We start from the raw sequence: 16,470 nt of genomic DNA, 5'->3' as shown, positions 1-16,470 counted from the left end.
ATGTAGCCATGATGAAGTTTATATTATCATGTAGCCATGATGAAGTTTATATTAACATATAGCCATAATGAAGTTTATATTATCATATAGCCATCCTGAAGTATATATTATCATGTAGCCATCCTGAAGTTTATGTTATCATGTAGCCATCCTGAAGTTTATATTATCATGTAGCCATGATGAAGTTTATATTATCATGTACCCATCCTAAAGTTTATATTATCAAGTAGCCATGATGAAGTTTATGTTATCATGTAGCCATCCTGAAGTTTATATTATCATGTAGCCCTGATGAAGTTTATATTATCATGTAGCCCTGATGAAGTTTATATTATCATGAAGCCATGCTGAAGTTTATATTATCATGTAGCCTTGATGAAGTTTATATCATCATGTAGCCATCCTGAAGTATATATTATCATGTAGCCATCCTGAAGTTTATGTTATTATGTAGCCATCCTGAAGTTTATATTATCATGTAGCCATGATGAAGTTTATATTATCATGTAGCCATCCTGAAGTTTATATTATCATGTAGCCATCCTGAAGTTTATGTTATTATGTAGCAATCCTGAAGTTTATATTATCATGTAGCCATGATGAAGTTTATATTATCATGTAGCCATCCTGAAGTTTATATTATCATGTAGCCATCTTCAAGTTTATATTATCATGCAGCCATCCTGAAGTTTATATTATCATGTAGCCATGATGAAGTTTATATTATCATGTAGCCATGATGAAGTTTATATTATCATGTAGCCATGATGAAGTTTATATTATCATGTAGCCATGATGAAGTTTATATTATCACATAACCATGATGAAGTTTATATTATCATATAGCCATGATGAAGTTTATATTATCATGTAGCCATGATGAAGTTTATATTATCATGTAACCATCTTGAAGTTTATATTATCATGTAGCCATGATGAAGTTTATATTATCATGTAGTCATCATGAAGTTTATATTATCATGTAGCCATCCTGAAGTTTATATTATAATGTAGCCATGATGAAGTTTATACTATCATGTAGCCATGATGAAGTTTATACTATCATGTAGCCATGATGAAGTTTATATTATCATATAGCCATAAAGAAGTTTATATTATCATGTAGCCATGATGAAGTTTATACTATCATGTAGCCATGATGAAGTTTATACTATCATGTAGCCATGATGAAGTTTATATTATCACATAACCATGATGAAGTTTATATTATCACATAACCATGATGAAGTTTATATTATCACGTAACCATGATGAAGTTCAAATGTGACCCCCCAGGAGAAAAGGGACCTTATTGGTGAAAAATCACATTTTGACTTCTTATTATATTTTAAAACTACAGTATCTTAGGACCACAAAAATGCAATTAATAGCTTCAATTCATTTCTATTACAGAGATACATAGCATCAAAGATTTGGACTCATTTTCTGCAAAGTACCATTTTCAGAATTTTTATGTAATGATTGCAGTTTTTAGATATAATGTCTTGATAATTAAAAGTAGACATGTATGCTAAAAAGTTTTGAAGTAATGTTTTTATAACATTACGAACTAATGAGAGAAAAGTAAGATATTTTTGTACAGTTTTACATGTTTATGTATTGGTATGTATCACAATTCCTCAAATGAGTTGTTCAATAAATTGAAATCTTATTTCACTGGAATACTCAGATGCCCATCTGTCTGATATTGTGTCAGGTTGATGGTGATGGTGCCGTGTAGCATGGAGGACAGGCAGCTGCCGGACCCTCCACTACCGACAGATACAAATCACACTATTTCTGTTGTCATTCAACCACCTGGGTAAGGAAAGCTGGATGCCTGAAGGCCACAATCATATGTCACCTCAGAAAAATGTCTTCCAGCCATCTCACGGGAGATAGTCACGGATTGGAAAGAGGAATGTACTGATTTCCTAAGGCTGTATAGTGGATCTTTCCTGCAGTTCGCAGCTGGTCAAGAGTGTATTTCTGTGCCTGTCTGTCTGTAAATATATTGGACATCGTTGTAATATGTCACATGTGAGGTACATGATAATTAGAGTCTGCTTGATGGATGTTAGTCTATGTTTGGTTTTGTAACCTTGTTTTGCGGAAAGTCCAATGACAGCTGTGATGTGTCCAGTCATTCATTCTTCTTTGTCCTAGATCCTGGTTAGAATAGGCCTTCAGCATCCCATGCTTGTTGTAAGAGGCGACTGACAGGTTCAGTGACTTGGTTGATGCATGTCATCGTATCCAATTTGTGTAGATTGATGCTCGTGATGTCAATCACTGATTGTCTGGTCCAGACTCGATTATTTACAGACCACCGTCATATGGCTGGAATATTGCTGACTGTGGTGTTAAACAAAACAACTATCTTTGTCCTGGAACAATGACACAATGATAATGCAATATGCTTACAACAGAAACTGCGTCCCGTGAAAATCCGGGGTAAAATTGGTCTTCAGCAACCCATGCTTTCCGTAAAAGGCAACTATGCTTGTCGTATGAGGTGACTAATGGTTTCGGGTGGTCAGGCTCGCTGACTTAGTTGATGCATGTCATCGTATCCCAATTGCGTGGATCTATGCTCATGATGTCAATCACTGGAAGGTCTGGTCCAGACTCGATTATTTACAGACCGTTGTCATATAGCTGGAATATTGCTGAGTGCAGCATTAAACAAACAAATAAACAAACAAACAACAGAAGCTGCACTCTTGAGTTGATTTGCTCAAGTTCCAGTGTTTGTTCAGCATACATGGTCATCTCAGCACCAGACAATCATTTTTAGGTATTTTATAGACCTGATGGTCACTTTTAAGCAGGGGTCCGGAAACCGTCATATTGCTTACCGGACATTTTAAAAAGTATTGTCCGGACATTCTTAAATTTTGACCGGACATGATCAACAGTTAGGACTGAGCAGTTTCTGTCTGCAGTTGCAACACAATGAAGATTAACTACACTGACAAGCTTTGTTTGTTTTGATTGCTGTAAATACATCGTACCTACATGATAGTCCAATCGGTCAATCACTGTAATAGGCAATAAACTGAGTTGACACTGATTAATCGAGGATTAATTACTGAGAACATCTTGTTAATTTGAGTGAAAGGTGTTTACAACTGTACATTAATACCTTGCATCATCGATGTACCTCATTATCCTCACAATGCCACGGTACGTAACCTCAGACAAGAAGCGAAAGCGTGACGACAGCCAGTCGACCGATGCAGATCAGTCGAGCGGATCTGCCAAACCCTCAAAGTCTGGACGATCATTTTGTAAGTCGTGGCTAACGACTTTCACTTGGTTGACATACAATGAGGATTTGCAGATTTTATTGTTTTCAGTAGCTAGTCGTATATTGAATCTTGATTGACCGCCATTTTGCTTTCTTGGACGATCGATATCCAATTTTTTTATGGTCAATAATTAAGTACAGATGAAAAATGTATTCAAATAACTATTGCTATCAACAATATTTTAGTATTTGTGATTAAATTATCTGTCTTGTTTTTAAAAAAATCTTTAGTTTAAAAAAACACTTTTCCCGTGAGGTCACGTGATAACCAAATATGGGATAATAGTCTAGATCCAAATGTTACAACGCGTACACTTGAGCAGACTCATGAATATTAATTAGACCTTTCACTATGTTAACAGATCGTTATTATAACAGAAATAAAAGTTTAAGTCACATTTCCAAAAATGATAAATATGAAAATGACCCCATATGCTGAGAACAAATCCACAGTTATATACATTAGGGGTGTCACGATAAATCGAAATATCGATATATTGCTATTGGTAAGGGAGCGACCATTTGATTTCTATGGGGGGGGGGGGGGGGGGGGCGGAAGTTGTTTTCTCAGCAAACTATTTTTTTCTGAAGCCATTTCTAACAAACTATTTTTTTGTAACATACAGCTGAACAAACTATTCATTTCAGATGGTAATTTTGCAATTTTATTATAGAGTAAAATATGCAATCATATTTCAGCAAATGCAGCCTGTGGTGTATTATAACATGAACAGCTATAGAACACCCGTTATAATAGTCTTTTTCATTCCCTGACATAAATACAGTAGTCCTGTTTGTAGCCTGGTGGAGGACGCGGTAATAGCTGTTTCTTTAGTCCCGGCCCGTATCGGTGGTATACTTCCAAGCCATCGTAACTGTACCAACCTTTGCCTGGCACACACACACATCCCACGAAATGACCCCCATTGCCATACACTAAAGCAAATAGTGTATATACTCGTTCATTCATCTGAATAACATTGGGGTATCTGGTGAGAGGACAATTGTCTATCTCTATGTACACTACTGGTGGGGAATCAATGGTGAACAGTCTTGAAGAGAATGTTCGGACACCAGAACAATTCTCATTGAAGTCTTTACCCTGAAACAGGCATGGTCGAGGATTTAAATAGCAAAATGTGCTGAACTGAAGCCATTAACTTCATATACAGAAATAGCAACAAATAAGAATAAAGTAATGTAATGATGTTGCGCTGAAGGCGGCGGAAAATTTTTACGTTTATAATGCTGGAATAATTCTTTAATTTAATAGATAAATGTTGCAAACTATAAACACATTGGAATTTCATTTCTATGGTTCTCCAGAAGAGGATTAATTACTAGAATGAACTTAGTTTTCTTATTTATTTGAGAAACACTCTGTGTGTTTTGTACTTAATTGTAATATATCCTATTGACGATTTTCCTCATAATTGTTCATATTTAACCTAATTAAATCATATTTCAATTGGTAAAGTAGGTAGTAATATACACAATGGAATAATTATAACGTAACAAACTTACACAAATATATTGATGTGTAAATGTGGAAAGTCTGACTTTTAATGACTGAAGCAAATTTATTTATTTTACAACTGTATATTTGTTCATATTTTATGCGGAGAAGGGTTTACTAAGTTGCAAGAACTTGTCCCCAATACAGTTCTCATTTTGTTCTGTGAATAAAATATGTTTAAACTAAACTAAACTAGCAAATGGATGACATGTCATTCTGCAGTAGTCTGTGTGCAAGCTGATTTATACATGTTCATATACATAATATCAATATATTATGATTAAAGTTTCAATTCTTTTAACGTTGCTCGGAGGATGTAAAGCAAATAATGACAATGTCCTGGGCGATGTACATGTTGGTATGTGAACCCGCAAGGACAACCTTTATCAATTATTTTACGTGCAGCTTGTGTCATTTCTGTATTGTTAGAATGATACTCTAGCAACTGTGCACATCGAAATTTATGACCGAAAGATCCATCCTCGGGTTAAAAATGATGGATTACATTAGGTACTTCTATTCGACAAATAGGTTAATAGAGGATTCATCACGAGTGTTTTTTAATATGGGAAATATCAACCGAGTCTTAAGTTAATCGGTATTTGCCAAGCCTTTGGCGAGGCAAATACCGATTAACGGGACGAGGTTGATATTTCCCATATTAAAAAACACTCGTGATGAATTCTATCTATCATTTTCACATTTTTGCTTCCCAATTAAGGAATAATTACATTAAACATTTACATCAGCAACTTGTCGAAATCTTACGTATAGATCGTGCGTAGTGATACATGTTTTTCATGGCCGTGTAAACCAAAATAAACAACCTCTTAACTCCTTTATGGCATATTCCTTCGCTGAGAAAAAAAGTTCCCCGGATTATTTTAAACAAAATACTTGAACAGACTTTTGTAGAATAATTGAAATAATGTCTCCAACATCAAAGGTATCTATGTTGTTTGTAAACACCTACTCACGTGCACCGGCGAAAAAAGTCCCACTTCCGGTTATCTAATTTGCATATCTAATTTGCATACTTATGTCATTGGGATATGACATACATGTTTTTATGTCATAAGCTTATGTCATGGATAAATGCTTTAGTTAAATGATAAATTGATTTATCATCCAATAGTAGCTTAGCTAGGAGTCCATTGCAATAACATTGAGTTACGAGTTACCGAAGAGAGCTCTGTGCAACTGGACCCTGAAATTATGTCTATTTGCATTGGAGGTTTGAAGCAAGTCATGCAAAAAACATCTTGAATAGCCTTATAAGAGTATTGAACAATATGTCACAATTAAGTTATTTGTCGAATATACGGTTGTGTAACCCATCATTTTGAACCCGAGGATGGATCTTTCAGTCATGTAAATTTATCGATGTTGACACCACCCTTTAATGACGATTGTACGCTAAAGCCTATACCAACCATCCCTAACTTAACAGTTTTGTACGTTTGTCATCATACACAGTATTTCTCGAATTGTACATGTAAATCGCAAGCTCAACTGACGAAGATCATTTCTAGTCAGTTGGCGTCTTGGACACTACGGTAGTAAGGTTATTACAATTTACGTAAGAATTTATTACATATTACCCCAAGTAGAGATTATTACAATTTACGTCAATTTTTATTAAAATTTGCGTATTACAATTTATGTCACGTATTATTACAATTTACGTCAAAATTATTACAATTTGCTGCGAGTATTACAATTTACCTTTTTATTACAATTTACGTCGTAACAACTCTGTGTAGTGACAAGTCAAAATCAGAAACTTATATTGTGAGCAGCAGAGTTATATGGTTACTGTCGCTACTGCTACCCATGTTTGCAACCTTGGTACTAGTCCAGTTTCCCTGATTACCAACATTAAAGCATCATTTAATATGTTATAGACTCACCATAATGATTTAAACTGAAAGGGATTTCACAAATTACTTAGCCACCATTATTAATGTCCTTATTATTCATCAGTTCATGAGTATGGCGTTTTGAAACCTCGCTGGGCATAAACAATACACAGCAAAAGAGTGGAAATGACCAAATTTGTCACAACTGTAGGGATGGGGGTGTGGGAGCATGAAAATAATTACAAATTTGAACATAATGTTGGGACTGGTTATTCATTGTGGGTGAGGAGGTCAAGGCAAAATATAACATGTATTTGGGGGACCAATCTTATGGCAAAATAGTCATAATTTTTTTTTTATAACCTAGGTTTGTCTTCATTTGTGCAACAGTTCTGTGTATGTCTTTTGGATTTACGAAATTAAAAGATACATGTAAACACATCTAATAGTAACTGTTAAACCTTTTGAATAATATTTTATGGAATGCATTATGTTTATAGTCTCTTGCCACTGCAAACACATAAAAAGAGAAAGAAGCCTTTTTTACAGATGATGGTTGTATATGCAATATCTAGTATATTAGATTGTAAATATACTGCTTTTTTAGAAGAGAGACTTTATTAAATTTTTCTCACAACACCTACCAACCTTAACACTTTTTTGCCACATAGTCAAATATATATATTGAGCTGCACAATTTTTTTTGTTAAACCATAGAATCCAAAAGTTTGGCTTTGAAGCTGCTGATTGAATGCAGCTGTTATCATCTCTGTAATACTTATGTGTTCTCTTAGTTTTGTCCATCAGTATAGTCGTGCCAAAAACTTTTGAGTTTGTTTGCCCGAAATTGGCTCTTAGCCTTATTTTCAGTAGATTTTAGTGCTTTTGTGTGGACTAATATTCAGTTGAACCTAATAGACCAAACTTTGTGGCTTAAGTCACAGACTGAGTATGCACCAAGAATTACTCAGAGAATTGCAGTCAACTGTGGTGAGACCTCTTTACTTGGTGCTACATTTCCCAACTTTCAGGAAAATATGTCCTTTACACAACTACTTCACCAGCACTTAATAGTGTTAAATTTTCCATCTGCAAGCAACAAGTTACACTATATGCACTGTTTGAAATAAGAAAAATACCATCAGAACCGACAGACTTGGTGCAGACCCTGACTTAACTCTTAGACCCTTATTTAAGATACTGCAGCTTATACAACGACTTGGCACTTTACTTCAGGCCATTAAGAACCCCTACAGATTTGAAACAACGGGTCCGACACGAGATCCACCTACCACAAGCCTACGTGCAGGCTCTTGTTTCAAACACTGACTACATGTTACATCTGAAACTTCTTGTCTTTCAGAGCTGGCACCAAAACAAGTTCGTGTGAACAGTGTGAAGTGAGTATATGTCAACATGCATGCTACTTTCAGCACAGTCGCTTGATATTTGTGTGCCCACTTAAACATACCAGGAAGAATGTCTGTGACTACCAAGCCTGTTCTTATGTCATCTCTTACTTCACACCAAAGTCTTTTAATGTGCAGCTAATGCAAGGTGATGATCTTTCCTATTTGGCTGGTTGTGATGGTGGTTTGTGACCTTGAAGCCCATGTGTTGATCTGAGCACTGGAGACTGATGAAGTGGGGCATCTGTGTCTGGCCAGGTGAACTGTATGTAGGACATAAGACAGTGATAGGCCAGCCATCAATATCTTGCAAATGAAGTATTAGAATAAACAAGTTGTTTGAAAGTCATAGAAGTTGTGTTGAATATTGCTGTAATTTTGAGTCCTGGATTATTAAGACTTATATATATGCCTTTTTCTGTATATGTTTGTATTATTGGTCTAAATCAGATTTGTTAAATGTTGTCTAATTTCATATTATCTTTAATAAATACCGGTATGTAAGTACAGAGGACACAACTTTAAAATATTTTTCTCATTTTTTTTTATGGATGTTGGAACTAAAACCTTGATCCTTTGTGGCATAGTCTCCATTAACTAAAACTTGATCCATCATAGCATAGTTTCAATGAACTAAAACTTGATCCGTTGTGGCATATTCTCTATGAACTAAAACTTGATCCATCATGGCATAGTTTCCATGAACTTTAACCATTATGGCATAGTATTCATGAACTAAACTTGATTCATTGTGGCTTGGCCTCCATGAACTAAAAGCTGATCCATCATGGCATAGTCTCCATAAACTAAAACTTGATCCATCATAGCAAAGTTTCAAAGAACTTAACCTTGATCCATTGTGGCACAGTCTCCATGAACTAAAACTTGATTCGTTGTGGCATTGTCTCTATGAACTAAAGTTTGATTCATTGTGACATGGTCTCCATGAACTAAAACTTATCCGTTGTGGCATAGTCTCCATGAACTAAAACTTTATTTGTTGTAGCATGGTCTCCATGAACTAAAACTTGATTCGTTGTGGCATTGTCTCTATGAACTAAAGTTTGATTCATTGTGACATGGTCTCCATGAACTAAAACTTATCCGTTGTGGCATAGTCTCCATGAACTAAAACTTGATTCGTTGTGGCATTGTCTCTATGAACTAAAGTTTGATTCATTGTGACATGGTCTCCATGAACTAAAACTTATCCATTGTGGCATAGTCTCCATGAACTAAAACTTTATTTGTTGTAGCATGGTCTCCATGAACTAAAACTTGATTCGTTGTGGCATTGTCTCTATGAACTAAAGTTTGATTCATTGTGACATGGTCTCCATGAACTAAAACTTATCCATTGTGGCATAGTCTCCATGAACTAAAACTTTATTTGTCGTAGCATGGTCTCCATGAACTAAAACTTGATTCGTTGTGGCATTTTCTCTATGAACTAAAGTTTGATTCATTGTGACATGGTCTCCATGAACTAAAACTTATCCGTTGTGGCATAGTCTCCATGAACTAAAACTTTATTTGTTGTAGCATGGTCTCCATGAACTAAAACTTGATCCATCATAGCATAGTTTCCATCAACCAAAACTTGATCCCTTTTGGTATGGCCTCCATGAACTAAACCTTGATCCATCATAGCATAGTTTCCATGAACTAAAACTTGATTGTTGTGGCGTAGTCTCCATGAACTAAACCTTGATCCATTGTGGCATAGTCTCCGTGAACTAAAACTTGATCCATTGTGGCAAAGTCTGCATGAGCTAAAACTGGATAAACTAAAACTTGATCTATCATATCATAGTTTATATTAACTGACACATGAAACTACATAAAGGATCTCTTCCCTTTCAATACCTGATATGCTGATATTAAAGTATTTTTTGGATGACTGCTAATGTTTATCAGCTAACCAGTGTGTTTTTCAGTATTGTGTTTGATTCCTAGGCTAAACACCCATCTCAAGCTGACAGGCCAGAGTGTAACAGAAATACATACTGATTAAAGTGGTGCATGAGGGCATGCATGGCCAAGTCGTCTGAGGCGTGGCGATTCCCTGTGCAGAGTTGCGTCCCTTGGCTACGCCAGAAACCTGTAATTGTGGGTTCGAATCCTGGTTCCCCCCCGATTATGTTTCTAGGTTTGTCAGCACCATACCCGTGCTCGTTGGTTTCACCGAAGTGGTAAATGTCTGAGACCTGCATCACTTCAGGCTTTCCTCCTACGTTAAGCTGACACACTGGTATATAACTGGAATACTGTTAAAGGCGGCCTTAAACCCAACTCACTCACTCACTCACCCAAAGTGGTATTATAGCTCGCCTCACAGTGTTATGATTCAAATGATTGTGTTACTGCTCCTGCATCCTGTGTAGCAACTTACTTGACTGATGTATTACATATAAAGTGTTGACACCATGCTTTCCATCCAGCCCTGGAGTAATCCTCACCAATCTACAGAAGCGTGGAGGTCTGGATGAGGCGAAATATACACAGGTATGTCAACACTGTTGAATTGAGATGTCACCATGATATTATCCTTGATTGAGGGACAGTTATCCTGTCTATTCAGTTTCTATTATGATAACTACCCTGGACCCATTTGTGACCATTATTACGGGTCTGGTTAGAATGACATTTTGCTCAAAATATAAATCACGTTCACTAATGATGTCTGTGTGTCAATCACAATTACAATAGCAAGAGTTGACATCTGTAACACATCAGACTATTTATACTTTTGATTGATATTATAAAATTAAAATTCTATGTACCCGGTTTTGTCACCTTTTGTAAATGCCTTACCAATCATTTGAGGACCGACCATTTAATAGTGTTTTTTGGGGAGCCAGGAATTCAAAAATAAAATTGTTTAAGAAAATGCTGAAAGAATAATTTGGCCTCAGGTTTTTCGGATAAGAACAGCTGGATAAGAACAGCTTTTATGTCAGAATAACTGGGTTTTTTTTAAATGAAGTAATTTTGCCAGTAGTGATTCTGATGATACTACCAATGTTGATCCGTTTATCTCATCAGTGGTTGTGGAAGGAAATTTTACTCAAGTACATCTTATTCGTTTTTTGATGGTAAGAAAATATGGCAAGTGCTGCCAACCACCTGTGGATCGATTTTATGCCTTGAGAGTAGAAAGTTCGTGGTTCGATCCAAAAGACGTTAAAAGATGCTACGTATTTGTTGTGACCCTACCTGGCACTCGGCATTAAGTGGATAAAACAAGGACTTGTTGGCCCGGAGTTGGTATAAGGTGTCTGCGGAGTTGGTATAAGGTGTCTGCGTAGGGTATCCTTGTTACACTGGAGCATGGTATCAGAGTGGGCTAGTTAGCATTATAAAACCAGCATTAAGTCCGGACTGGTACAATTACATGAGCATGCACCATCACACACAGACACACCACTACATAAGCGAAAGAATCTTGAATGCAACATTAAACCCAATTTCGGTCACCACAATCAGATGAACATTGTCAATAAGGAATGATGAATCATGATGTGATACCTTATGTAAATAATACAAGACTGAAACACCAGATGTTATTGATAATATGATGCTGAACGTGTTGAAATGGATTTCTACTTCTCCTGTTCTATTTACAGTTCCTTGAAAGGTCAAAGGAAACCCATGCACTGGGACGCCCGGGAAATCCAGATGAGGTTGCCAAAACCATTGCCTTTGTTGCTTCCGATGATGCCTCTTTCATGACAGGGGCACAGGTGCCCTGTGATGGCGGGAGGCATGCAATGTGCCCAAGATAAACCTACTGAAGTTGTACTGTGATGTTTTATGTTCAGTGGAAAAATGCTTTTAACTTTATCTTTAATCATACCACATGATTCTACATGTGGTAATTAATCCTGCAATGTAGTTCATGAGGCATTATCTTCTGACTGAATGGCATACATGTATATACAAGTATACTGTGTCTGAGTGGGGTATCCATGTTAAGCTGCAGCATTAATATTGTATCTCAGAAGGTTTGCACTATCAAACTGACACAAGTCTGGACTGATACAAGGAACTTCACATCACATTGTTATGTAAGTGCAGTAATCTTGAACATATTGTTAAAGCCTGTTTCACCTCACCTCCTCTACAAGTCAACCTTTATTTTGTGAAATGATTATATATTTATTTTTTAAACATACCATATGTTTCTACATGTGGTAATTTATCCTGCAATGTAATTCATGACACATGACTGTGTGACTGTAGCATGGCTGGGGATCATCTGAATGTTTAAGAAGGAAGGAAGACTGTATTTTCTACCACTTGTCATGATAGAATAAAAAGATAATCTGATTAGTTGGAGCTTCATTGTTGCAGTATGTTATACAGAGAAATATTCATTTGTGATTACCGGTATGCTTCACAATGCTTCCGAAGTATTTCTGATTTAAATATGCAATAAACTGTCTTTGGAAAGTGTTATTTTATTGATTTGTTGGAGAATGTCAAGAGTGGAATTTTCAAATGTACAAAAAATGTATTTCTAAGAAAAGAAAACTTCAAGAGATGAATGATCAGTTGATTTACTTTTTTGTAAATTAACAGATCGTTCCTAGTCATCAAAGGATTAACAGAAAATTCATTGATTGATTAATCACTGTTATCTTGCACAGTGGATATGTCAAAAGTGAGTGTTTACATGTCTAGGTTTACTAAAACAAAGGGAATACACTCATATCATGGCATGAAGTGCCGATGTAAAAACAGGATCCTACTATTTAATGTCCGGGGACGCCCGGGAACGTCCGGGAGCGTCCGGGAGCTTTCATCAGACTTCCGGTAGTTTGAAAATACAGTGCACTCAATAAAACATGTCTTTCTCAGTTTGGTTAGATCGTAAGAATATCAACTGGCGTACAAATAAATAGAACACACAGCAAAATAAAAACAAATATTGAACGGGCCATAAAGGTTTTGTTCTTTATCCAACAAGGCGGACGTAAAAGTAATTACAGACAATGTAAAAAATGTGTGTTTGTTTGTTGTTTAATGCCACAGTCAGCAATATTCCAGCTATATGACGCCGGTCTGTAAATAATCGAGTCTGGACCAGACAATCCAATCAACCAAATCAACGAACCTGACCACCCGATTCGTACAAGCATAGTCGCCTCTTACCACAAGCATGGGTTGCTGAAGACTATTTCTCACCCAGATCTTCACGGGACGTATGTTAAGTTTGTTTGTTGTTTTTTTCCCCACTCAACAATATTCCAGCTATGGGGGGCAGTCTGTAAATAATCATGTCTGGACTAGACAATCCAGTGATTGACATCATGAGCATCGATCCATGCAATTGGGATACGATGACATGCATCAACCAAGTCAGCGAGCCTCACCACCCGATCCCGTTAGTCGCCTCTTACCACAAGCATAGTCGCCTCTTACCACGAGCATAGTCGCCTCTCACGGCAAGCATGGGTTTCTAACCTGCGTACTTATTTACAAATTAATACATAAGATGTTTAATAAATAATAATCAATGTTCATCATATCTATCTGACTTACTTCCTACTTTCCTACAGTACATGAATTATTTTGTTGAAAATACTGCTTTCTTAGAGCGAACGTCTTTGCTGTTTTGAATCCTCTTTCGTTGTTTACGTTTTCGGGCTGTCTGTGGTGTCTTGGGGATGTTGAGGCGACCATCCCACGAAACAGTAATGCTTTGTTGACATCTGAGGAACTTCCGAAAATGTCTGTCTTTCTCATGTTGGCTTTTTGATGTCCAGCAGGCATTAGACAATTTAAAGCCTGCCATCCACGTGTTAGTTGGTAGTTGCCTTTGTCGTAGAGGGCAGCGGCATGTCAGCATACTGGATTTTTACAATTGTGTGAAGTTTGTCAGTTAAATCCGGCATTTTCAATGATTTCCAATTGGTACCTAATTTGATGATGTTGTTCATGCTCTCACAGGCATTGTTAGTCCAATGTAACGGAACTGCTTTTGGTCTTTCTTTTGAAGGAAGGAAAATGTCAGTTTTTATAGTTTAAATGACTTTAGAAAGGTAGGAATTGGAATCGGGAACAGTTGTTGAAACAAAGTCTTCTAGTTATCCCCCGCCCCGACGAAGTTGGTGGGGGATATAGAAATGGGTTCTGTCCGTGTGTATGTGTGTGTGTGTGTGTGCGTGTGTGTGTGCGTGCGTGCGTGTGTGTGTGTGTGTGCGTGTGTGTGTGCGTGTGTGTGTGTGCGTGCGTGTGTGCGTCCCGAAATCGTTTCCGGAGCATAACTCATAAACCGTTAAATATTTCTCTACGAAACTTTGCATGTCTATCAGACTCATGCTGAACTGGTGCCTTTTGCTATTTAGGAATTTTATAAATTTTTATTTTTTACGTTTCCATGGCAACAAGTTGGACTTAGGTTCTATAAGGGTGCTGTTCGTTTCTGGAGCATAACTCAAAAACCATTAAATAATTTCTTACAAAACTTTGCATGTTTACCAGACACATACTGAACTGGTGCCTTTTGCTATTTAGGAGTTTTATACATTTTTATGTTTTACGTTTCCATGGCAACAAGATGGACTTAGGTTCTATAAGGGTGGTGTTCGTTTCCGGAGCATAACTCAAAAACTGTTAAATCCTTTCTTACAAAACTTTACATGTCTACTAGGCACATACTGAACTGGTGCCTTTTGCTATTTCGGAATTTTATAAATTTTTATTTTTTACGTTTCCATTGCAACAAGTTGGACTTAGGTTCTATAGGGTAGGGTTTGATTCCGGAGCATAACTCAAAACCCATTCAATACTTTCCAACAAAAACTGTGCATGTTTACCAGACACATACTGGACTGGTGCCTCTTGCTATTTAGGAATTTTAGAAATTTCTATTTTTCACGTTTCCATGGCAATAAGTTGGACTAAGGTTCTACAGGGGTGGTGTTCGTTTCCAGAGTGTAACTCAAAAACCCTTAAATACTTTCTTACAAAACTTTGCATGTCTACCAGGCACATACTGAAATGGTGCCTTTTGATATATAGCACTTTTAGAAATTGTTATTGTTTATGTTTCCATGACATTAAGTTGGATTTAAGTTTTAATATAGGATTGGTTTACTTAAGTAGTATAACAAATAAACTGTTAAATATTTCCTTGCCAAACATTGCATGTCTATATATAAAGCGCATACTGAACTAGTGCCATTTGATATTAAGGAGTTTTAGAAATGTTTATTTTAGAATTTCCATTGCAGCTATTTTGACATGGGCTAAGAGAAATGTTGGGTCAGTTACCTGGTTTGGGACCATAACGTGTTAAAATGGGCGGGGGATATAGATGACTTTGTCAACTATACGCTTGTTCCATTTGATTTAGTTCCAACTGATAGGAGTCATTGCTATTCACCCGTCGGGAGAGTCCAAAAGGTTTCTGATGAATGAGTCGTATCTGCTGATTTGAAGCGCCAACCTGATGTCGAAGGTGTCTTTTTATATTTTGCTCTATGTGTCGTTCACATAAAATGTGTGTGGAAGCGGGGAAACAGTTTCGGAGGGCCTTTATCAAGCCCCTTTCTTCATCAGATCCAATTACCAGTTGTTTCCCTTGTGTGTGAGTCCCCCCAAGATTAGAATCTAGAAGTGCCTGGATATATGAACAAAATCTGAAATATGTTAGGTATGACCCATCCCAGTGACGATAAAGGGGACCTAGCATTATTGGATGGGTCTCTGTACCTTTTCTGTATAAGTTCGGATGTTGAAACACTAATAAAGTCACAAAACATGCCCCTAAATTGAACGTCCTGTCAACTCCAACTACAACTGGCTTTTCTGAGACACTTTTACAGAACTGTTTTAATTCCTTAATTTGATCCTGTGTGTTTAAAATTACTGACGGCGGTTTTCCTTTACACTGAATAATCTCTTGAATGAACTCGGTGTAAATCGCGTTAATGATGCTGATGAGGTCGTCTGCGGTGTTCTGTCGCTTGGTACCCTTGTCTTTTCTCACTGACGGTTTTAAATTTTGTACTTGTTTCAGATCTCTTGCAGCTGATTGTTCTCCCTGCCGCAGGTGCTTATTGTATACATCTCGTGCAGGCTGTGTCTTCACCTCTTCTCTTATCTGCTCGATGACGGTGTCGGGGCGTCCTCACAAACTCGGCGGTAGACTTTTTTGAATTTCCGTGAATGGCACAGGACTGTAAAATTGAAATAAAACGATTTGAGCGAACCTGTAATGTTAACTCTCAGCAGCATGAGTATACAGCTTGGATTCTATAATTCACAGGGTGGTCAGACTGACGTCAATGAACGCATACAGATCGTTTGATCGGGGGAAAACAGAAGCGCCTTTGAGCAGTTATTGACTGGAAGACTACTATTTAGAAT

At 36.9% G+C, this 16,470-nt stretch overlaps 1 protein-coding gene across 2 annotated transcripts in view; it reads left to right on the top strand.

Annotated features, from left to right (window-relative positions):
* LOC124137172 (3-oxoacyl-[acyl-carrier-protein] reductase FabG-like) overlaps positions 1 to 12,546 on the top strand; it is a 47,296-nt gene extending 34,750 nt beyond the window's left edge. For both annotated transcript variants that reach the window (XM_048383957.1, XM_046503374.2), the window contains exons 7-9: positions 8,049 to 8,085; positions 10,536 to 10,599; positions 11,721 to 12,546. In XM_048383957.1, coding sequence (XP_048239914.1) covers positions 8,049 to 8,085; positions 10,536 to 10,599; positions 11,721 to 11,879 — 260 coding nt within the window. In that variant the 3' untranslated portion in view covers positions 11,880 to 12,546. The remainder of the gene's footprint in view (positions 1 to 8,048; positions 8,086 to 10,535; positions 10,600 to 11,720) is intronic.
* Positions 12,547 to 16,470: the final 3,924 nt, after the last annotated feature.

The sequence above is a fragment of the Haliotis rufescens genome, unplaced genomic scaffold, assembly GCF_023055435.1.
Source record: "Haliotis rufescens isolate VD_foot unplaced genomic scaffold, xgHalRufe1.0.p SCAF_5, whole genome shotgun sequence".
NCBI classification, from domain to species: Eukaryota; Metazoa; Mollusca; class Gastropoda; order Lepetellida; family Haliotidae; genus Haliotis; species Haliotis rufescens.
The sequence above is the reverse complement of the archived record's forward strand: the minus strand, read 5'-3'. Positions and strand labels throughout refer to the sequence as shown.